Raw genomic sequence first — 21,900 nt, 5'->3', positions numbered from 1 at the left:
TCTCTCTCTCTCTCTCTCTTCTTCTCTCTCTCTCTCTCTCTCTCTCTCCTTCTTTCTCTTTCTCCCCCTTTCTTCTCTCTCTCTCTCCCTCCCTCCCCTTTCTTCTTCTCTCTCTCTCTCTCTCTCTCTCTCTCTCTCCCTCTCTCTCTCTCTCTCCTCTCTCTCTCTCTCTCTCCTCCCTTTCTTCTCTCTCTCTCCTCTCTCTCTCTCTCTCTCTCTCTCTCTCTCTCTCTCTCTCTCTCTCTCTCTCTCTCTCTCTCTCTCTCTCTCTCTCTCTCTCGCTCTCTCTCTCTCTCCTCTCTCTCTCTCTCTCTCTCTCTCTCTCTCTCTCCCCCTCCCTTCCTCCCTCCCTTCCTCTCTCTCTATATATCAATAAATATATGATTACACAGTAATGACCAGAAGGGGCAGTTTCTTATGGCCAGCTCTCATGTGTTGTCCAACACGTGCGATGATGGCAAGAAAAGAGCAGTGCCAGTGAACGAGACAGCTGTGTTTAAATTCAGCGCTATAATCTCGACCCGGGCCCACTTTCACTTGGCTCCGGAGGGGCGTGAGAGAGGGATGGAGACAGGGAGAGAGGGAGAGAGGGAGAGGGAGAGGGGGACAGAGGGGGGGGGGAGAGAGAGGGAGACGGAGAGAGGAACAGAGGAAGGGAGAGGGACTGAGGATTGAGGGAGAGAGAGAGGGAGAGGGGAGAGAAAAGGAGAGAGGGAGAGGGTGAGAGGGATGGAGACGGGGAGAAGGAGATTGATAGGTAGGAAGAGAGAAAGGGGGAGGGGGAGAGAGAGAGAGGGAGATGGAGAGAGGGAGAATGGGAGGGAGAGGGGCATGGAGAGAGAGAGAGAGATGGAGAGACAGGGAAAGAGAAAGAAGAGAGAGGGAGCGAGAGAGAGAGAGAGAGAGACAGCCCGAGAGAGAGACAGCACGAGCAAGCGAGATCGAGAGACAGCACGGGAGAGAACGTGAGGAGGAGGCCCACACATGCTAATATATTCCTGAGGCTTCTGTGAAAACACGCAGCGCTTGCCTCCAAGTGTGCAACACAACAGAAGCCGTGACACACCAGCGCCACATGGTCAGGTGGAGCCTTGTAAATATAACAGAACGCCCGGGCCAAAGCGCTCCCTGAGCACTGCATGGGTGCGGAGAAACATATCTTAGGGAGACTGGTGGAGGAGAGAGATTCATCTCTGCCTATATGGTAAATGGACTGCATTTATAGAGCGCTTTTCTAACCTGTGGCCACTCAAAGGCTTTACAATGTTGACGTTCACCCGTTCATGCACACATCCACACATCGACGGCGGCGTCAGCCATGCCAAGCGACAGCCAGCTCGTCGGGAGCAGTCAGGGTGAGGTGACTTCTGGCTCAGGGACACCTCGACCCTCTAGGGGGAGCCGGGGATCGAACTAGCGACCTTCAGGTTATAACGAGCGACAAGTCCACCCAGGTGTGCTTTTCTTGCTTACTTCTGTGCCGTTCTGCACGTATACAAACGTGTGTACGTGTGTGTGTTTGTACGTGTGTCCCTACTGTCCCTAATTTGGCCAGATATCTCTCATCAGAGCTGTGACCTTCATCAGGGTGTCATCATTAAGCTGGTTCTAGGCTGGGCAGATGCACTCAAACACAGAAGCACACACACTCACACATGCACACACACACACACACACACATGTGCCCCTGAAAACACACACATGCGCACAGTGTACACAGATTGACCTGAAATCAACTGTAAGCTCCCCTTCCCCCCATAGGATACACAAACTAAACTATCTCAGTAGTTGAATTAGTAATAGCAGTAGTAGCTAATTGAGAGTAAAATTGAGAGACAAGGCAGGACAATCTAGTTTTGTGTGGAGAGGGTTTGACTCCCATTCAGAACGGCACCAGGTCGGATCTCCCCCCAGGCCTACGGTCCCGAGAAGCTGTGATTCTCACCAGGTGTAGCGTGTCGGCCTTCTGGGTCTGCCTCATTCTGCTCTTCTGGGCCGCGATTCGGTTCTTCTCCCGTCTCATCACCCTCTTTGCATCATCTGAGGAACCCTGCGGAGAACACAGTACCACCAACCTTCAGCCTAGTGCGGAGAAGAACCAACAGCATTCAGTCTAGAACCAAGAACACTGGAACAACTGCCCTCAGTCTAGAACCGAGAACACCATTGAACCAACAGCATTCATTCTAGAACCGAGAACACCATGGAACCAACAGCATTCATTCTAGAACCGAGAAAACCATGGAACCAACAGCATTTGTCTAGAATCGAGAACACCATGGGTTATTTATATAGTTTGACCACAGGTAATTTCCCAAGGTTGCTTCCTGGCCCCCTTGTCCTTATACGCCCCTGCCGCATTCAATTATATGCTAGTGTTTAGAACCAAGATAGAACCCGAGATGGAACCAAGACTGCTTTTGGGTGAATAAGGCCCATATATGGAAGGTAAATATGCCTTGTTGTTGTAAAATGATTAAGGTCGTTATGGGATTTCACCTGAATAATAACGACGTGCCCCACCCAAATTACCTCGACATAGACAAATACTTTGGTTATTAACAGTTTGACAGTTTGAGACATAGGCGTTTTTTTTTTTCGTTGTACCTGATGGCACACAGTTAGGGGTGTGGCTGAGATATGCCCTGGATTTCACACACACACACACACACACACACACACACACACACACACACACACACACACACACACACACACACACACACACACACACACACACACCCTGTTTCAGGTCCCAAACACCAGTAACTGTGACAGGCATCAGAATTACGGTGCACCCGCAAAGTGCTGACTCAACTGTAAAGCCACTAGCATAATGTGGGCCATTGAGGAGACACCAAGACATATCCCTCTCAATGCTTTCTCTCAATGATCTCACTTCAAAATAAGACATCATCTAGCTTGCATAACTTTAACAAAATCTCCACCTCAATGTTGCTTAAAGTGGTTCTCAGGAACTTCAGAAGATAAAGTCGGGCGCAGGAGACATAGCGCATGTCACAGGCATGTTGCATCGCACTGGGGTTTGGAAACATAATACAAGAATGTGGACATGAATGTGTGGGGAGATTTGAATAGGTTCGCACACACAGGCCCAGACCGGAGCTTCTGATCTGACAAGTTAGCACAAGTGACTCGGAGATGAGCCATAGGTCGCGTTATCAAAAAACCACATGACATCTCTGGCAGCATTCATTCATTCACAGATTCTCGTACTGCGTGCGTTCTGGGTCCCTGGCGCCTGTTGCTTTAGTCATAAACAACATCTCTGCAATCCCCGCTGTTTCCCCCATTCAGGCAAAATTTGAATATCAACCAATATGAACACCCTCAGACCCATGCAATAGCTGGTTTCTTCTGAGTGTGTGTAGCTTTCTTGCCACCCCCTCCCCCCAGGTTTAACTGTTCAAAAAGCCGAGCAGGTAAAGAAGGGTAGATTGAAAGGGGGAGAATAATTCATTCTACCCTCTCTCTCCTGGCGGGGGGCAGTGACGGAATATATAGAGAAAAAGAGAGAGAGAAACGCTACCGACTTACCGGTTGGCTGGCCGGTGAAGGAGACCTGTTGTAACTTGTGTCATTGCTGTCGGAGCCGTGAGCCATGCCGAGTGTGGCGTCTCCGATCCCGTCTCGCTCTGAACCGCTTCTGCTTTCACTTTGGCTGCAATGTGTCTGTGTGTGTTTGTGAGTGTGTTTGTGCGCGCGCGTCTGAGCATGCGTGTCTGTGTGTGAGGCTGCTCTGAGAGGAACCTTCTTTTCACTTTACCAGTGATGAATCTCTCTCGTTCTAACAACCCTCCTCTATTATTTGACTCTCACCCACACTCTCTCTATCCCCCCCCCCCGCCTCTCTCTCTCTCTCTCTCTCTCTCTCTCTCTCTCTCTCTCTCTCTCTCTCTCTCTCTCTCTCCCTCGACTGTGCCTAATTAGCTGGGTTTTCTTGTAAGATCCACGTTATGTCATTACCCCAGAAGTCATGTGTCCGGTGAGGTCTTTATGTTCACCTTGGTAACAATAAGGTGTTTGTAAACTCCCGACACAGAACCAAAACTCCCCGCTGCGTTTATCGTAAGACTGTGCAAACCCAGTCCATTTACTTTTATCATACAGTGTGTGGCAGAACACACACATTTGTGGATTGAGAAACAGTCCCAATTAAGGGATGTGTGTGTTTGATGATATTTGATTAATAAAGTTTTGATACTAAAACTTTATGTGGTTGCTTGTTTTTCTGTTTGACACTGAGTATATGTGTTGTATACTGTACTGTAATTAGTATGGATAGTTACAGTACAGGTAACTATGATATTACAAAAAACTAAGCTAAAACAATATTCTCCCTTATTTTTTCTAAATGCACTCGAAGCAGTCGACCTATTTGTTGATTTGTATTCTCGCATGATTCTTGCACTTTTTGGTTGGGGTTGCCATAGTTCAATGGCCCTGGATAAAACCGTCAGCTGAATAAATGTAATGTAATTACCTCTTTCTGTTTTCAAGTTTCGACCAAATTCTCAATGGTCCATGTCTAGAGAGAGAGAGAGAGAGAGAGAGAGAGAGAGAGAGAGAGAGAGAGAGAGAGAGAGAGAGAGAGAGAGAGAGAGAGGGAATGGAGAAAAGGAGAAGCTGCGTGGATGACTGGGTTTTGAGTATTCAGAAGCACTTTGTGGGTTTTTTCTCCTTGCGCTTTCTGGTCTCTTGAATCTTGTGCACCAGCTGTGGTGTCCCGAACAGCTCGCCATCTGAAGAAGAGGAGGCAGGGGGGTTCCACCGACTGGCTGCCCACCTAGTGTCAGAAATCCCTCTGATTCACCAGCGCTCTCTGCCCATGCTTAACAGCGGAGGAAAGTGTGTGACCGCGACACAGTGTTCATGAGGGAAATGCATTGGCATTTAAGGAGAAGAGAGCGCTGGTGAAGAGGTTTCCGAGTAAGGCGAAAGGGGTAAAAGTAGGCTACGCAGAATACTGACCGTCGGAGGGGTAGATTTTATTTGAAAATAACCTGACCCTGCAGAAAAGCCCTTAACGTGAAAAACGTACGGTTTATTATCAAATAGAAAACTTTGAATAACAATCCATAATAACGGTAACTTATATATTATTATTGCATATTCATTGCATAGGCTATAGGCTTTGTGTGTGTGTGTGTGTGTGTGTGTGTGTGTGTGTGTGTGAGAGAGAGAGAGAGAGAGAGAGAGAGAGAGAGAGAGAGAGAGAGAGAGAGAGAGAGAGAGAGAGAGAGAGAGAGAGAGAGAGAGAGAGAGAGAGAGAGAGAGAGAGAGAGAGAGAGAGAGAGAGAGAGAGAGAGAGAGAGAGAGAGAGAGAGAGAGAGAGAGAGAGAGAGAGAGAGAGCATATGTGTGTTTGTGTGGGTGGGGGGACACCATTTATCCGTAGGGACTTACAGGAAATGAGACATCTCATTAGAATGAGCCTGTAACCTATAGAACTCAATGCCCTTTGGTATAGGTCTGCCAGCCCTTACACCGCGGGATGACATATATTTGCGTGTCTTTAAAATGGTGGTACCCATGCATGGTAAACTGAAGAAAAATATGAAATGAAATGGGTTTTTTTATTATTGTAAATATTATTAAATATTTGCCTCGCAAGAAGCCTGGTGTAGTATAAATGAACTATCAATAACGATAGGCCTATATAATATTTGATACATGCCCACACATGTCCACAATTATTTGTTCCCAAAATCTCTATTGGGATGATTTCCTCTGTCCCTAAACGTTGGAACAAGGTAGAATTAGTGGCACAAGACCGAGTCGATCGAATATAAAAAAATAAAAGCTGAAAAGAAAAAGCGAAATCACGACGAAAACAGCTTCACTGGGCAGAACAGCCCTCCCACACAGAAACGTGTTTTGCGCTATAGCCGGAGTGTGCGGAGCTTGGCTGACGGACAGACGTTTCTGGTACTTGGCATTTAGAGTGCTCCAAAACTGTTGAATATGAAAAAATACATAAACAGAAACTCCTCAAATGGATCAACAGTCTTGATTCTGCCCAGAAAAACCTAATACAGAGAGTTGGAAATACAAGCTGCGTCTGTGTGCACGTGTGTGTGGTTGTGTGTGTGGGGGTGAGGATTTGGGGATAGTTTCGATAATTAATTCCCCTCATTCAGATGCATCTGTACATCGTGTAGGCGTTATAGTTAATGTTTGTTTTAGGTGCGTGCGTGTGTGTGCGTGTGTGTTTGTGTGTGTATGTGTGGGGGTGAGGATTATTTGGGGATATTAATCATTAATTCCGCTCATATGCATCTCTGTACGCGTCTACTAGTTAAGGTTTGTTTTATGTTCCTTGCCCCTAATATTGTTTAGACGAGATGGCCTGGATAATACTTAACTTAGGCTTAAACTTACTAATACACCAAGAAAATGTTTTTTTGTCGTGTAAGCAATGGATCACAACGACACGCACACTTTGACATTAATGTAGCCGTTTGAATGTGTGGGCTAAATGTAAGGCTGTACAAACCATACAAGCATGATGGCCATGTATTGAAGACCCAGCAAATATTAAACTGGGAGTTTTAAAGAGCTGCCTGTCACAGGGGACTTTAAAGGGGACTTTAAAAAATAATTATGCAGTCGAGATTTAATCATGTCGAGTGATTAAATTGTAAAAAGAGTATAAAATCAAAGCAACTCTGAAATTATTGTTAACCTCAACCTTTAAGTTATTTTTGTATTAGGCTATTATTAGCCTATATGCCTATGTTTCCCAAATACCTTTCCATGGGAAATAACATGCGTTTTAATATAAGAGATCAGAACCAGTATGCACAATCTTTGCTCCTTTTCGGTATTGAGGTGAAACATTAAAACATGTGAAACATTAATGCGTCAACACTGTCCACTTAGTTGAAAAAAAGTAAACTGCTGAGCTTAATGACAGTTGAATGGTAAACTAGGGACATCTAGTGGGTGGTTAAGGGAACTAGTTGGAGTAAATGTCATGCTTTTACACCCTTAACCAGTAGGAGATGCTGTTGGATGGGACGTTGAGCTTGCCATCGGCTATGTTGTAAGCGTTCAGAACATCAAAAGTAGTATGAAATAAGCCCCGTAATTACAATAAAGGTGGGATTCCCTATTAAATGTTGAGTGAATTAGAATCATTCATAAAAAGCAAGGCATTTACTGTAATATTTATAATTTTCAGCATTGAGGGGAAAGTAGGTCATGGCAATTGCATACTATTTAAGAACAGTATGGTGAACTAACGTTTAAAATTTAACACCATTAAAAATGTAGATCGATTTTATCTTAAAAAGACTGAGTCCCGCTATATTGCCCAGGCTGCACTACAGCGTCTATTCACGGGCGCGAACCCACTACTGAGCGGCACGGGGGCTTTGACCTGCTCCGTTTCCGACCTGGGCCGATTCACCCCTCCTTAGACGACCTGGTAGTCCCGGGCTCCCCCAGGAGCACCATATCGATACCGAACTTAGCGCGGACACCCGATCGACATAGCCCACTGCAGCTCAGAACTCCTGAGCTCAAACGATCCGCCAGCCTCAGCCTCCCAGTAGCATGGATTACAGGCGCACGCCACTGCGCCCGGCGAGAGAGTACAGCGCTGGTAATGCTTTTGTCTTCGACAACCATGACGTCATCCCAACGCTCTCTCGCTCCATCTGGTGGTTAGATAATGATTCGCAGCTTGGGAGCGTTACAGCCCCCTTGTCAAATAGGCCTATATCTAGAATTAACGTGCCGATTTATGCCACAGCACGATCTTTATGTGTAGATTGAAATGGTAAATACATACCTTTTCCATGTGAAATGTGTTGCCGATTGCTATGATTGTCAGCAAACCGCACTCCATGCAGGTAACAGCTTCTCTCGGGATTTTGAGGTATCTCATTAATTAAGTAAAACAGCAGATTTTTTTTCAGAAGCAGAACTCTGTTTATGATTGGCTTAGCCTGAGGAGGTTTAGGCAACAACACCTCTGAAGAACAACGCTTTTAGCGGGCTTCAGGGGTTCATTATCGGAGATAACCCAGAGTAGGCTATTAAAATGAAGGCAGTTATGTTCAGCCAACGTGGATATTGAGACCATCCTGATCTTGCGATTTCTGATTAGTTTCTCGCTTAACTGGCATGAACTCGCGAGATCATGTTCTCGCGAGGCATCGATGGAGTACTGACTGGGAACCTATAACTTTGTGCTATGAGTCAACCACCGTGGCCGCAACCAGAGCTATTTTGAGAGCCTTCTTTCTCTCTCTACAAAGATCCGGCCACAACAGTCAACTACGAAACTAGTTCGTTTTATTTCCTCAATGATTGTCTTCAGAAAACCAGGCAAAGGTTTCAATTTATTATGACGATTTGGTTCAAAATTCAGGTGGTTTCATTCAACCTCCAGACATTAATAGGCTATTATGGTCACGTAGCTATCATATTTAAATTGTATTTTTAGTTCCCACTGCTAATACTTGCTATGGATAAAGGTGTTTATTGCATTTACTAAAAGTACACTTAGTATTTACCCTAAATGTCCAATGGTATCTGATCATTGTACTTTGTGAATATTATGCAAAATCGTGTGCTTGATCATTTTTGGGTGTAAAGAAGGACACAACTTCAGGCCACATAAAAAACACTGACTTTATATGGAGGATATTTTAATACATCCAACGTTTAGAGAAAAGTCAACAGTTCCACTTACACAAACCTTTCATAAAATGCATTTCACAAAACATGGAAACTAAAAACGTTAAGATCGGGGAACCAAGGACTTTAGAAAACGATATCAAAATTCTATCTGGTCGTCATCGTCGCGATACTTTCTTCTTGACGTCTGTGGATCTGTCAGCTTTAACTGCAGCGGAAGAAAGACAGACACATGGATTAGTATTCGACCAAATAGGAGTATCAAGACATGAGAGCTGATGTTCAACTTCTTCCAGCCACGATGTTAAACCGTTGAAACAAACCTCTGTTTAACAACGAGATCAAATGACTAAAATCATTTTAAATCCTGAAATCAAACAAACCACTACTCGCCATTAAAGATAAACAAACCCACGTTTCAGCAACACCAACCAGGCTTTAGAAAAACTTGAACTTTATTCATATTTATAAATGACTGGCTAAACGGAAATGGTGCATTTCAACACGTGGCCCAAAGTCAGTTTGAACTCAGAGCGGGCGGCAGTGAGGCTGGCAGAGCAGAGGGCCGGGCTGATGCCTCCCGCTAGAGGGAGTCCACGGGTCGTGAGTCGTGTGTTAGGGGGGGGGGGGGGTTGTGGGGGTCAGGGCCGTACCTGCTCTGGGCCTTGGTCCACTTGAGGGCGTGTCGGGGCGGCAGGCTGGTGGTGGGGTGGTAGAAGGTGCAGCCCGCTCGCTTGCACTGGGTGGCGAAGCGGCACGGCTGTTGGGCACAACGACACCATGGCAACGCGTCAATGTCACACGGTGATGTGTCACATGTTGATGTGCGACATGTTGATGCGTCACACGATGTGTCACACGGTGATGTGAGACCTGTCGATGTGCGACATGTCGATGTGCGACATGTCGATGTGCGACATGTTGATGTACAACCAGGTAACCGTGGTTACCTTGGGGTGATAGAAGGCACAGTCCATCTTCTTGCACTCTGGGAAGAAGCGACACACACTGCCAGACTGCGGGGCTGCTGCCGCTGTGGACACACACACACACACACACACACACACACACACACACACACACACATTGACATGTCAGCCAATCACGTCAGCTCTTGGGATTTCAGCTTCAACAACAACTGCCCTTTCCAACTATGCTACCATGGCAGTGTCATTAATGCATTGTTCAACTGCCAAAGCGGGGGAACATAATTTATTTTATGTTATACAAATTTTGCATTTAATTGCATATACTTGCATCATCCAGTGAGCTCTCTGTTCATTATGATTACCCCCTTGTACTTCTCCTCCTCCTCTCCACTTCTCTCAGTCCGTGTACGAAAAAACTAATAATTACAGATCCTGGGTCTGCTTTATCTTCTTTGAATCTTCTCAACTCCTGAACTTGCTGAACTAGAAACTAAAAAACGTTTTTTCCTGGGGTAAGGATAAAAACTGATTTGGTCTCAGTGCGAGGGAGTGTGGGGATACGCGTGTGTGTGTGTGCGTGCGTGTGTGCGTGCGTGCGTGCGTGCGTGCGTGGGGTACCTGGTCTGGGCGGGGGCAGGGGCGCGGCGGCCCGTCGGCTCACGTGGGTGAAGGGACAGTCGGGCTTTGTGCATTTGCCGTCGTATTTACAGTTGGGATGGACAAACAGACACTTCTCCCCGTATGTGCAGTTAGGGAAGGTCCTGCAAACAGGGCATAGAAGAAGAAGAAGAAGAAGAAGAAGAAGCAGAAGACACTTGGTTAGACTTCACAGCTCAAACATGGAAACTCAACCATTTGTAATGTTGTTGTTGTGGTCGATGTTGTTGTTGTCCCCCCCCGGCTACGTACTTGCACTGTGTGGTGGGGTGATGGTAGGGGCACTCGTCCCCACTCTTGCACACGGGCCAGAATCGGCATCGCTCCAGAACCTTCGCCCTCTTCTGGGGGACGGTGGCGCCGTCCTCGTCCTCTTCATCGTCCACCTCCATGCCGTCATCTGAGAGGAGGGGAGCAGAGAGAAGAGGAGGGGAGAGGAGAGGAGGGGAGTAGAGAGAAGAGGAGGGGAGAGGAGAGGAGAGGAGGGGAGTAGAGAGAAGAGGAGGGGAGAGGAGAGGAGGGGAGTAGAGAGAAGAGGAGGGGAGAGGAGAGGAGTGGAGGGGTGAGGAGGAGGGGAGTAGAGAGAAGAGGAGGGGAGAGGAGAGGAGAGGAGGGGAGTAGAGAGAAGAGGAGGGGAGAGGAGAGGAGAGGAGAGGAGGGGAGGGGAGAGAAGAGGAGGGGAGAGGAGAGGAGAGGGGGGGAGAGGAGGGGAGTAGAGAGAAGAGGAGGGGAGGGGAGAGGAGAGGAGAGGAGAGGAGGGGAGAGGAGAGGAGACAGAGGGAGAGAAAGGGTAAAGAGGAGAGAGAGGGGAAAGGAGTAGATAGTAAAAGTAGGATGAGGAGTGTAAAATAGGACAGTAAAGGAGAGGAGGATAGAAGAGCAAAGGAGAAGAGGAGGAAAAGAGAGGAAAGGAAGAGAGGAGAAGCAAGAGGACAGGAGAATGGAGAAGAGAGGGAAGAGGAGTAGAGAAGGGGGAGGACAGGACAGTGAGGCGTGATGCATGTGGTAGTCTGAAGGGCAGACCTCAACAATTTAAAAGTTCAACCTCCTTAGGAAGGAGTAGCTACCCATATGAGGCACCGCCCCCACCCCTACCAGAAAGACAACCCAGCTGCCTTAAATACCGTCGGCCATGTTGAACCCCCCCCGGAGCCTACCGTCGGCCATGTTGAACCCGCCCTGGAGCCTACCGTCGGCCATGTTGAACCCGCCCTGGAGCCTACCGTCGGCCATGTTGAACCCGCCCTGGAGCCTACCGTCGGCCATGTTGAACCCGCCCTGGAGCCTACCGTCGGCCATGTTGAACCCGCCCTGGAGCCTACCATCGGCCATGTTGAACCCGCCCTGGAGCCTCTGCAGGATGCTGCCCTTGGCCTGCAGGCCCAGCCGGGAGGAGACGGGGGGCGGCCGGGGGTTCTCCAGCTCCATGTCGCAGTCCGCCATGTTGCCCAGCGGGCTGGGCACGCCGTCCAGCGTCACGATGAACTTGGGGCTGCCGGCCTCCGTCTCCTTGCTGAGAGCACAGAGCGGACAGGTGACCCGGGAGGAAGTGCTGACGGGACTCACGGCGGGGGGTGTGTGAGCGTGCGGCGGTGTGTGTTTTCGTGTGGATGTGCATGCGTGTGCCTGCATATTTGCGACTGTGTTTGTTTGTGTGTGTGTGTGTGCTTACTAGACGATGTGTGTGTGTGTGTGCGTGCGTGCCTGTGTGATGACGTGTGTGCCCGTGCGCGTGCCTGCCGGTGTGCATGCGTGCTTGTGTTGGTGCGTGACGTTGTGCGCGTGTGCGTGTGCGTGTGCGTGTGTGTGTGTGTGTGTACCTGGCCTGGACGGTGCGGGGTAGCCCCGGTCTGACGAGGTCCCCGGTCTCCTGGAGCTGCAGCCGGCTCCGGACAGGCGTGTCCTGGAGCGCGGCCCGGCTCATGATGAAGGAGCGAGTGTCGAAGGCCTTGGTGTCGAAGGCCTTGGTGTCGAAGGCCTTGGCGCCGTTGCCCCCGGTGACGGCCACATCTGCCATGACAACAGCAGCGACAACAACAACAACATCATCATCATAACGTGAGCTCGTGGACCGAGCCGCCGGGACGGACCGCCGCAACAATCGGATAAAAAAAGACACGCGATTGTTCTTCAAGTTTAAATTAGACTCACTGGGATTGGCCGGCTCCTTTGGGACACTGGAGACGTTCTGGGGCTGGTCCAACTGAAGGCGTGAAGCTAGAGACCTCGGCGGGGGCACTAGAGGAGAACAACAGAAGAGGAGATGAGGACCGTCGGACCGGGCGGTTAGGATCTGATCCAGGGTCATCGATTCAAAACGCCGCCGACTGAATTATATTTACAATACGTTTGCCGCATGCTTTTATGAGGCTTCTCTGCGTGACCCCCCCCACTTTCTAAAAAGAAACAACTGCCCGGACAGAGTTTAGATTAGCTAAAGAATCAGTAAATCAACACACACACACACACACACACACACACACACACACACACACACACACACACACACACACACACACACACACACACACACACACACACACACACACACACACACAAAGAGGGAACGAGAGCGACAGACGGAGAGAGACAGATACTGAGAGAGACAGAGTCCTCCGCGATGTGCGTTCTCAATCCAACACGAGCGCTGCAAACAGCACCGATCTAAGCAGCGGCTGCACATGTGCGTTCTCTGGGGGCGGTTCCGGCAGGGACGCGTGGCCTACCCAGCGTCCGGGCGGGAGGCCCCTCGGTGGGGTTGTAGGAGGGGGCCTGGGGCGCCAGCGTCTGGAGGTGCTCCTGGACCAGCTGGATGGCTGCCGTCATCTCCTCGCTGTTCGCCAGGCGGGTCCGGGGGGCCACGGGCACCATCTGCCTCTGGGAGTCTGGGGAAAACCGGGGATCGGGTTCAGAGCCCAACAGGTTAAGCAATCCCTCTGACCCCCCCCCCCCCACGCCCATCTTATGCAACTATTGTATGTTGTACGTCCTGGCATTTTAAAAATGGTACTGAGCATAGTGTAGCGTCTTGTCCTAGCTTTCGCGCTCGTCTACGGGGAACGGGTTAACCTAGTGATTGTTAGTGCTTGACACTTGGTTCTACGAACATCCTTACTGTACCGACAGCGATATAGGGTAGTTTCTCTTTCTCACGACAAATGTACCTAATGTATGCCTCTTTGGATAAAAGCGTCTACGGTACGAAGGGAACGGTACGAGGTGGGCGTTGATGTCAAAACAGATCAACTCCACGGTTATGAAAACACGGCGGTAAACGTTTGTGTCCTTCTCTTTAGTGCCTACAACTCCTCCACGAGGTGCCGCGACACGCATCGTGGTTGTTGAATAGCCAAGCCTCAGTGTGGACCTACTTGCGGTGAAGGCGGTGGTCTTGGTGATGGAGTCCTGGGCCTCGGAGATGGCCTTCAGGATCAGGTTCCTGTTGGCCTGCTTGCCCGGCGGCAGGGAGGGTCTGGAAGGGCATGGGTTGACGTTTACCTTCTGTCCACACGTCGTTGGACACTATTGCTCCATGCGAGTCAATAGGATGGTGATCGATCCAGGCGTGTGCGTGCGTGCGACTCACTTGCGCTCCGGTTTGGAGGGCAGGGACACGCGGCTGGACATGCTCCTGCCGGCGTAGCCCTTTTCTTCCTCCTCCTCCTCCTCCTCTTCCTCGACGTCGTCGCTGTCCTGCTTCTCGGCCCGTCGGTTGACCCAGCCCACGGAGCTCGCCACCGGCGCCTTGCGCTTGCGGGACATCTCCCCCTGGACAAAGATTAGATGATTAGAGGGTTTGTACAACAGCGTGCCGTGCATCATGGGGTCATCATGGGCCAATTGAGAGGACTCCAGAGCATTGTATGGAGGGGACTGGAGAGTTATACTGAATAAAAAGGTTAAAATACCGCAACCATGGCGAATGAAAACCTTGTTTTTCAGCATCTCACATGATAATCATTGCAGGATTTTCAAACACAACAATCTCTCCCCAAAACGATAAAAAGTTTCCAGGATTAAATTACTAAACAACAACCAAAACAAACATAACGACAATGGACAAGCCCCGTGAATGGCTACTCGAATGACAGACATGCCCCGTGATTGGCTAATCGAATGACGGACACGCCCTATGATTGGCTAATCGAATGACAGACAAGCACTATGATTGGCTAATCGAATGACGGACATGCCCTATGATTGGCTAATCGAATGACGGACACGCCCTATGATTGGCTAATCAAATGACAGACAAGCACTATGATTGGCTAATCGAATGACGGACATGCCCTATGATTGGCTAATCAAATGACAGACAACCACTATGATTGGCTAATCGAATGACGGAATGCCCTATGATTGGCTAAACGAATGACGGAATGCCCTATGATTGGCTAAACAAATGACGGAATGCCCTATGATTGGCTAATCGAATGACGGACATGCCCTATGACTGGCTAACCTAGCCCCTACCTGGGTAAGCTCCTCTCTGCTGCTGGTCTCATAGCGCCCCACCCGGCTGGAGGCCGCCCTGGTGCTCCGCCCGCTGCCGCTGCGGCTGTCCTGGTGGTGGTGGTGGTGCCGGTGGCTGTCTCCGTGCTGCTGCCTCCCGCCTCCCCCCTGGTGGGCCGCGCCCTCGTCGGCGGACCGGCCCGAGGCCAGCCTCCCGCTGCCGTGGTGGGCGCCGGACTCGTCCGAGGACCGCCCCAGCCTCCCGCCGTGGTGGACGCTGGTCTCGTCTGAGGAGCGGCCCCCCGAGGCCAGCCTGCCGCCGCCGCCGCCGTGGGAGGGCCGGTAGAGGGGCGCGGTGGGCCGGCCGGAGGGGCCCCGCTGGCGGCCCTGAGGGGCCAACTCCGGGGGCGTGTCCTCGTCGATGAGGTCGTCGTCGTCCATCTCGGGCTTGATGTCGAGGACGGCCTCCAAGGGGGGCTGCTCCATGAGGGGCTTCACGGCCGAGGTGAGGCGGGAGGAGGAGCTCGTCCTGGGGGGGGGGGGGGGGGGGGGATGGTTAATGAAGAGGTCGGGGGAAACAACAGGTTTGTGTTCCTCCTTTTTCTTTTTGTCAGAGCATCTTCGTCATAGAGCGATGGATTCAGCAATGCATTCGATCGGGCGGAAAGTTGGTTAGGGTGCTTCTGACTGGGTTCGGGGCTGAACCCCTGTATCCTCGGCTCAATCCCCCTGTCCCCAGTTCAATCCCCCTGTCCCCAGTTCAACCCCCCTGTCCCCAGTTCAACCCCCCTGTCCCCAGTTCAACCCCCCGTGTCCCCAGTTCAACCCCCCTGTGTCCCCAGTTCAACCCCCCTGTGTGCCCAGTTCAACCCCCCTGTCCCCAGTTCAACCCCCCTGTCCCCAGTTCAACCCCCCTGTCCCCAGTTCCACCCCCCTGTGTGCCCAGTTCAACCCCCGTGTCCTCAGCTGAACCAACCCCCTACCCGTCCTGCTCCACAAAGAGGCGCCTCTAGAGCCATTCCCTGGAAGTCCCTTTGGATGAAGGCCTCGGCCACACAGGGTAAAGGCCTGATTATGGTCCCACGTTCACGCAACGCATGGGGGTGACGGACCCCTTACGTCCTTGCGGACGCTCCACCGCAAGGGCCTGACGTGCGCCTCCCAAGAATTGTAACCTTCCATCGAGGCGACGCAGAGGCCAGGGCTGCGATTGGTCCGCTCACTAACACCAAACGCAGAACCATAAAGGTTCACTACTGCCATTTTCAGCCCTTCACAACACATTCTAAACAGAGTCACCACGGCTGGAAAGGAAGCAGCACATCGACCCAGCCCTACCTGTGCTCCTGGGCCGAGCTGGACACGCGCGTCTCGTTGCGGTCGGAGCGAGAGCTGGACACGGCCAGGGCCAGGGCCTTGGCGGGGTCTGCCCTCTTCTCACCGCCGGAGGTGGAGGAGGACTGCGTCTTCCCCGACACGGAGATGCTGTCCAGCTGCAGCTGAGACGACGCGGGGTCTGTGCGCACCGAGAGAACACACGGGTCAGCGAGGGAGAATTGAGATTCACCGGCGTCGGATTCAAGTGATTCTCACTATGTTTACATGCACCGATCATGTAAAGAACGTAGATCGGTTTGTTCTTGGGGTATAGTAACAGGGACACCTTAATAAGTCTTGATTCAATCTTTCCATTTACTTTATCACGTTAAACATGAGTGGCCATGTGAACACAGTAATCAACATAGAAATAATGTACTGGGATCACGGCATTGCTCTGTTTATCCATCTAAACTGTGTGAGTAAATATACTGACATTTGGTCAAACCTTTGCATCAGAGTTCACTTACCAACTGCCACGGATCTCAATTTCTCAAGGACACCATGTAACCTATAAAATAAATGTAAAAGTGCCATTTAGGTAAAACTAATATTACACTATTTTAAATACAATGAATAATCATTTACTGTTTCAATCATGTTTCTGCAGATCATGTGATCTGCAGTTGCATAAAATAAGTTGAAGTAAATGAGGGTGGGGGGGTCGTTCTTGAACAAAACTTTAAGAAGAACCCAACACCCGGGTGAAAGAGTCCCAAGACGTCGATACTTTAGCGGGGGAACCATCCAATTATTATCATCATGATCGTCGCTATTATTACCAGACTGTGAACTTGATCGTGTTGCCCCCTAGAAAGAGAGATAGGTCGTCCCCCATTTGCTGAGACGTCTTCTTGTTGGCAACCATCACCATGATGTAGTCAGGCAGCTCCTCGTCTGAGGGGAGAGACGGGGACACGGGGTCAAAGAGAAGCCTCAACAACACATGCAAACACGCAGTGGGTGTCGCAGAATAAAAGTCTGCGGTGCATTCGTTAACTTACCGATATACGCTCCCAGTTCTTGCAACTTACCCTTTATGGCGGCCTGCAATGAAATAACACATGTTGGACAGGTTTGAAAACAATCTGGTCGCTTGACCAGTTATGGTGCTGCTGGCTCTGCTAATAGCTAGCGTGGTGCAGGCACCCTTATGAATGGGCAAGTGCTCATACCAATCAACAGTACGTCAAACATGAGTGGATCAATGAGATACTGTACACCAGGTAACAGAATCGGCTGTGGTGTGTGATAGGTGGGCGTGGATACGATATCAACACATAACACTATAGCTAGTAGGCTAGCCATGGTCCAATCGTGCTATGCTAAGCTAACGTTTACTTACTCGGGCCTAGATGCAAAACAAGTAATTCAAGGGGGAAATCTCCTACTCACCCTTATTTTCTTGCTAATCTCCGTCCCAATTTCCATGATTGCGTTATCCTAAATTGAATACAGTATTAGGGTTAAAGAGTGGAGTTAAGTTGTTAGTAGTGTTGCCCAAATCAACACTCCGGTGAAACGTTAAACAGTGGTGCACCTTCTACGGATCTCTTCTAAGGACATTTCTCACACAGGTCGTCAGTATGAAAATACTGCCACCTGGCGGTTTAAGTAGTCACCGTCCTATTTTACACAGATAGGACAGCGTCTGCTTAATCTATGTGGAATTATTAACTAGTTTATTGAAAAAACAATTAAATAGTTTGGCACTGCCTAGTCATGGAAAATGTCTTTCAAATAAAGAGTAGGCTACATTTTTAATCAGAGGCAGCCTATATGTTTTTTTTAAGGGAATTTGTGTCCAAAACTACAAGTACAACATATACATCAGTTTGGCAGTTCCTAATGATGAGAAATTGATCTCACATATGCGGTCCGTTTTTATCAGAGTAAGCCTTTTTTCAATAATGTAATTGTGTGTCCACTAGATGGCAGAATACACCACTCCAAATACCTGAAACTTTAGATCTGTTTAGAATTTGAAATAATTAAAACCACAGTTCAGATTGGCAACGATGGACTTCGAATAAAATGGTTCGTGTCGTTATTTGATAGCTTCTAGTCCAGGGGAACAGTGAAGGCCATTGGTAAAGATTTGGTATAATCAACAATGAGAACGTCCAGAATGCTCACCTAACATCACATGTCGTCAAGGGGGTACATGCTAGAGAAACATGGGTTGAATATGTGTCAAGCAGCGGCGCGCCTCTGCTGAATTGTCAGCGCAACTGCAAAAAGAAAAAGTTTCTGCCAAGTTCAAGGCACATTTGCATATGATCTGGTCTCAGCAGACACCTTGACTCTGTTGGTTGTTATGCCATATTTGGAAGTTCAATCAGTACATTTTCCCCAAAAAACTCTCACCAGAAGTAACCTTTTTTTTCACATTTTCTTCCGAGAGGGCATGCCCCAGGTCCCCCCTAGCGTTGCAAGGCTACTCACAGCACCACTGCTACAAAAAAATCAAGGGGGAATCACTGTGTCATGTGTCAAATATGTTATTTAACCCCATGTCTCTTTAGCCTCTATGCCCTTGATAACATCTTACATTTACAATTACAGTTAGGGCATTTAGCAGACGCTTTTATCCTAAGTACAATTTCCTACTCTTCATTAACAGAACATATGTGAACAGCAACGTATCAGTAAAATCAAAAATAATCGGATGCGTTATAATAATTCTAAGGAGATAGGTTCGCCACTGGGTTTTATAAAAGCAGCGTCCCAGAACTGCGTTCCTGTTATGAGCCTTTCAATGCCGACCAACAATGACAGGAAGGATCAGTCTGTTGTCTAGACGAGCGTCTAACACACTCTCGCTAAGGCTACCTCACCCTCTCTCCCTCTCTCCCTCTCTCCCTCTCTCTCCCTCTCTCCCTCTCTCTCTCTCTCTCTCTCTCTCTCTCTCTCTCTCTCTCTCTTTCTCTCTCTCACTGTGTGTGTGTGGTTGTGTGTGTGTGTGGTTGTGTGTGTGTGTGTGTGTGTGTGTGTGTGTGTGTGTGTGTGTGTGTGTGTGTGTGTGTGTGTGTGTGTGTGTGTGTGTGTGTGTGTGTGTGTGTGTGTGTGTGTGTGTGTGTCTCTCTCTTTCTCTTTCTTGTCTTTCTCAAGGACAAAAAGCCCGCACACACGCTCTGTTGCCAGTTGCAGGTTTTCCACGCTGCGCGTCGGGGAACTCAATTACTCGATGAACAATAGCAACTGTTAATACTCTGTACTGAGTCCATCTATCTGTCCGTCAATCAGCTCTCCTTCTCGCTCTCTGTCTCTTTCTCTATCTCTCTCTCTCAAGCCATTTCTATTTCATTTGCTGTGGAAAAACCGTCATTTTCATTGCCAAAGCACAAAAAGAAAAATGCAAAGTAACTGATAAATAATGAGACATTTAAATTAAAGAAAGATGAGTCAATACTCCCCCGCCCCATTTTCTCTGTCTCTCTGTCTGTTTATCTGTCTGTCTGTCTGTCTGTCTGTTTGTCTTTATCAGCATGACGTCTCAACGTCGTGGTACAGTCTGTATCTTAACAGCGTCCAGAAACCTGATGTACAAGACTCAAATATAGAGAGGCCCCTTCATTTCTTCCTTCTTATTTGTTCTTTCTTCAGAAACTCAGCACAGATCCAATTCTGCTGTAAGCTCTACTGCTGGAGGCCAATCCAACCGATGTCCCTAATTGTGTCTTTAGGGTACTTAAGTTATGTTCATGTACTGTAGTCAAGCACTTCAAACTGAACATTATGAATCTTTTTTCCAAAAACTATTTGCGTTACCATTCTGAACTCTTCGTGGCTCTCAAAACAAATACTGTTCAACAGTGTGTGTGTGTGTGTGTAAGTGTTTGCTTGGTTTGAACGGTTGATCACACACGTCTATGTTTGCGTTGTGTTAATAAAGCTACAGGGTGTGTTAGTATCGTCCTGCCGCCACCCTCCCTATCCCTGCTTTGGAAGTGTCGCTTCGCATGAGACATTTTCTCCCCCATCGCTGTCTGAGCCTCACAAATATTGCCCAACAAGCAGTGGCTCAAACGTTGTTGGTAATCCTAAAAGCAAGCCCATTATTCTCCTGACCTTTCCTAAACTCTTCGTTGCTCTCCCAACAAATAACGATCAACAGTGTGTGTTTATGCGTGTGTGTGTGTTTGCTTGGTTTGAAGGACTGCTCACGCGTGGCGACATGACTCAGTCGATACTCTCCCCGGTCTAATGAAAATGTTAGCGGTTACAAGAACCATGAACCCGAGGAGTATCTTCCTTCTCACACTGATAGGAGAAATGCTAAACCTGTAAACTGTGGCTCTAAATTACATGGCACGTAAACATCGATTCGAACAGTCAATAATTAACCCCAAACATTTTGAAGCCAAAAAGCCAAAGAACGTTGCTTTTTTAACATTTTTAATACAATAAGCCAAAGCCTGTTGCTTTTGGCAACAGGCTTTTTGCTAGCCTTCATGCTTCTTTCCTAGCCTTCCATTACATGTGAGGTTCATGCAGCCCGAGTCTTGACCCCGCCTGGAGCGTGTAAGGGGAGAGACGGGGTGAGACAGAGGGAACAGAGGGGTGAGGACGCGGACAAAGGCCTCCGCACAAAGAAGCTCTTCAAGGGAGATCATTCCCGGCACCTGTTCTGACATTGTCCTGCAACCTGACCCAGTCCTTCCCGGACCGGAACACCTGCACGGGGAACGCTGCCCCCAGCTGCATGCCTGAGCACACACACACACACACACACACACACACACACACACACACACACACACACACACACACACACACACACACACACACACACACACACACCACACACACACACACACACACACACACACAGACACACACACACACACACACACACAGACACACACACACACACACACACACTCACACAGACACACACACACACACACACACACACACACAGACACACACACACACACACAGACACACACACACACACACACACACACACACACACACACACACACACACACAGACACAGACACACACACACACACACACCACACACACACACACACACACACACACACAGACCACAGACACACACACACACACACACACACACACACACTCACACACACACACACACACACACACACACACACACACACACACACACACACACAGACAGACACACACACACACACACACACACACACACACACACACACACACACACACACACACACACACACACACACACAGATATATACACAAACCCCCCAACACGCCCAGACGTTCCTGTACTCACAAACACACATTTAAAGGCGGGGGTTGTGAGGTGGGGGGAGGTCAAGCTGGGCTCCCTCCACCCAGATGGGGTCACTCTCATCCCAAACACAACACAAATCACTGCTTTATGCTTCAGTCCCATCATATGCCAGAAATGACCTCTTCCACAAACACAGCAGAGCATATCGTTGGATTAGCTTGCATACTTTACAGTAAGATGAACACAGCCCTTCCTTCCTCTCTCCAGTTCTGAACAGGAGAAGATGAATGAAGCGCTGTCTTGGCCTCATCTGGAGTGGAGGGCCCAGGGCTGCAAAGGTTCGACCCTTGTTCCTATGGGAATTTAAAAGCTTAAAGGAGAAATCAAGTGTAAAATGGATCGGGGATATGTTTGGTTTGATAACGAGTTGGAATGTTCGCTTGGGAGCAAAAAAGCGCATATAGACCCGTTCTTAAGTTGGCTGTTTTTAGCCGATTCTACCAAAACGCTATAAACTTGAAACGATAGGGGCATGTCCCATGGTAAAAACTAAATCGCTACTTTAAGCTATTTACAAGGCTAGAAG

General features: G+C 48.9%; 2 protein-coding genes across 2 annotated transcripts; both read right to left on the bottom strand.

Moving 5' to 3' along the window:
* Positions 1–1,870: 1,870 nt before the first annotated feature.
* LOC130374335 (basic leucine zipper transcriptional factor ATF-like) lies at positions 1,871–3,792 on the bottom strand. Its single transcript, XM_056581054.1, has 2 exons — positions 3,559–3,792; positions 1,871–2,050 (listed from the first exon to the last, which is right to left on the bottom strand). Exons 1-2 carry the CDS (start codon positions 3,622–3,624, stop codon positions 1,883–1,885), a joined length of 234 nt encoding a protein of 77 aa, XP_056437029.1. The 5' UTR covers positions 3,625–3,792; the 3' UTR covers positions 1,871–1,882.
* Positions 3,793–8,385: 4,593 nt separating this feature from the next.
* On the bottom strand, positions 8,386–17,648 carry LOC130374296 (zinc finger CCCH domain-containing protein 14-like). The gene is made up of 17 exons (XM_056580998.1): positions 17,477–17,648; positions 17,086–17,128; positions 16,864–16,978; positions 16,552–16,592; positions 16,043–16,220; positions 14,726–15,233; positions 13,839–14,020; positions 13,624–13,724; positions 12,979–13,137; positions 12,404–12,490; positions 12,073–12,262; positions 11,575–11,765; positions 10,505–10,652; positions 10,214–10,356; positions 9,617–9,699; positions 9,320–9,426; positions 8,386–8,874 (listed from the first exon to the last, which is right to left on the bottom strand). Exons 1-17 carry the CDS (start codon positions 17,510–17,512, stop codon positions 8,871–8,873), a joined length of 2,316 nt encoding a protein of 771 aa, XP_056436973.1. The 5' UTR covers positions 17,513–17,648; the 3' UTR covers positions 8,386–8,870.
* Between the last annotated feature and the right edge of the window lie 4,252 nt (positions 17,649–21,900).

The sequence above is a fragment of the Gadus chalcogrammus genome, chromosome 21, assembly GCF_026213295.1.
Source record: "Gadus chalcogrammus isolate NIFS_2021 chromosome 21, NIFS_Gcha_1.0, whole genome shotgun sequence".
NCBI lineage: Eukaryota > Metazoa > Chordata > Actinopteri > Gadiformes > Gadidae > Gadus > Gadus chalcogrammus.
This window is presented reverse-complemented; position numbering and strand designations above follow the sequence as displayed.

Coding starts and splice junctions, on each gene's coding strand:
- LOC130374335 (XM_056581054.1), bottom strand. CDS start 3,624: ATGGCTCACGGCTCCGACAGCAATGACACAAGTTACAACAGGTCTCCT. Junction 2,051..3,558: donor CTTCACCGGCCAGCCAACCG/GTAAGTCGGTAG, acceptor TGTTCTCCGCAG/GGTTCCTCAGATGATGCAAA.
- LOC130374296 (XM_056580998.1), bottom strand. CDS start 17,512: ATGGAAATTGGGACGGAGATTAGCAAGAAAATAAGG. Junction 17,129..17,476: donor AGATTAGCAAGAAAATAAGG/GTGAGTAGGAGA, acceptor ATTTCATTGCAG/GCCGCCATAAAGGGTAAGTT. Junction 9,427..9,616: donor GTGCCTTCTATCACCCCAAG/GTAACCACGGTT, acceptor TGTGCCCAACAG/CCGTGCCGCTTCGCCACCCA.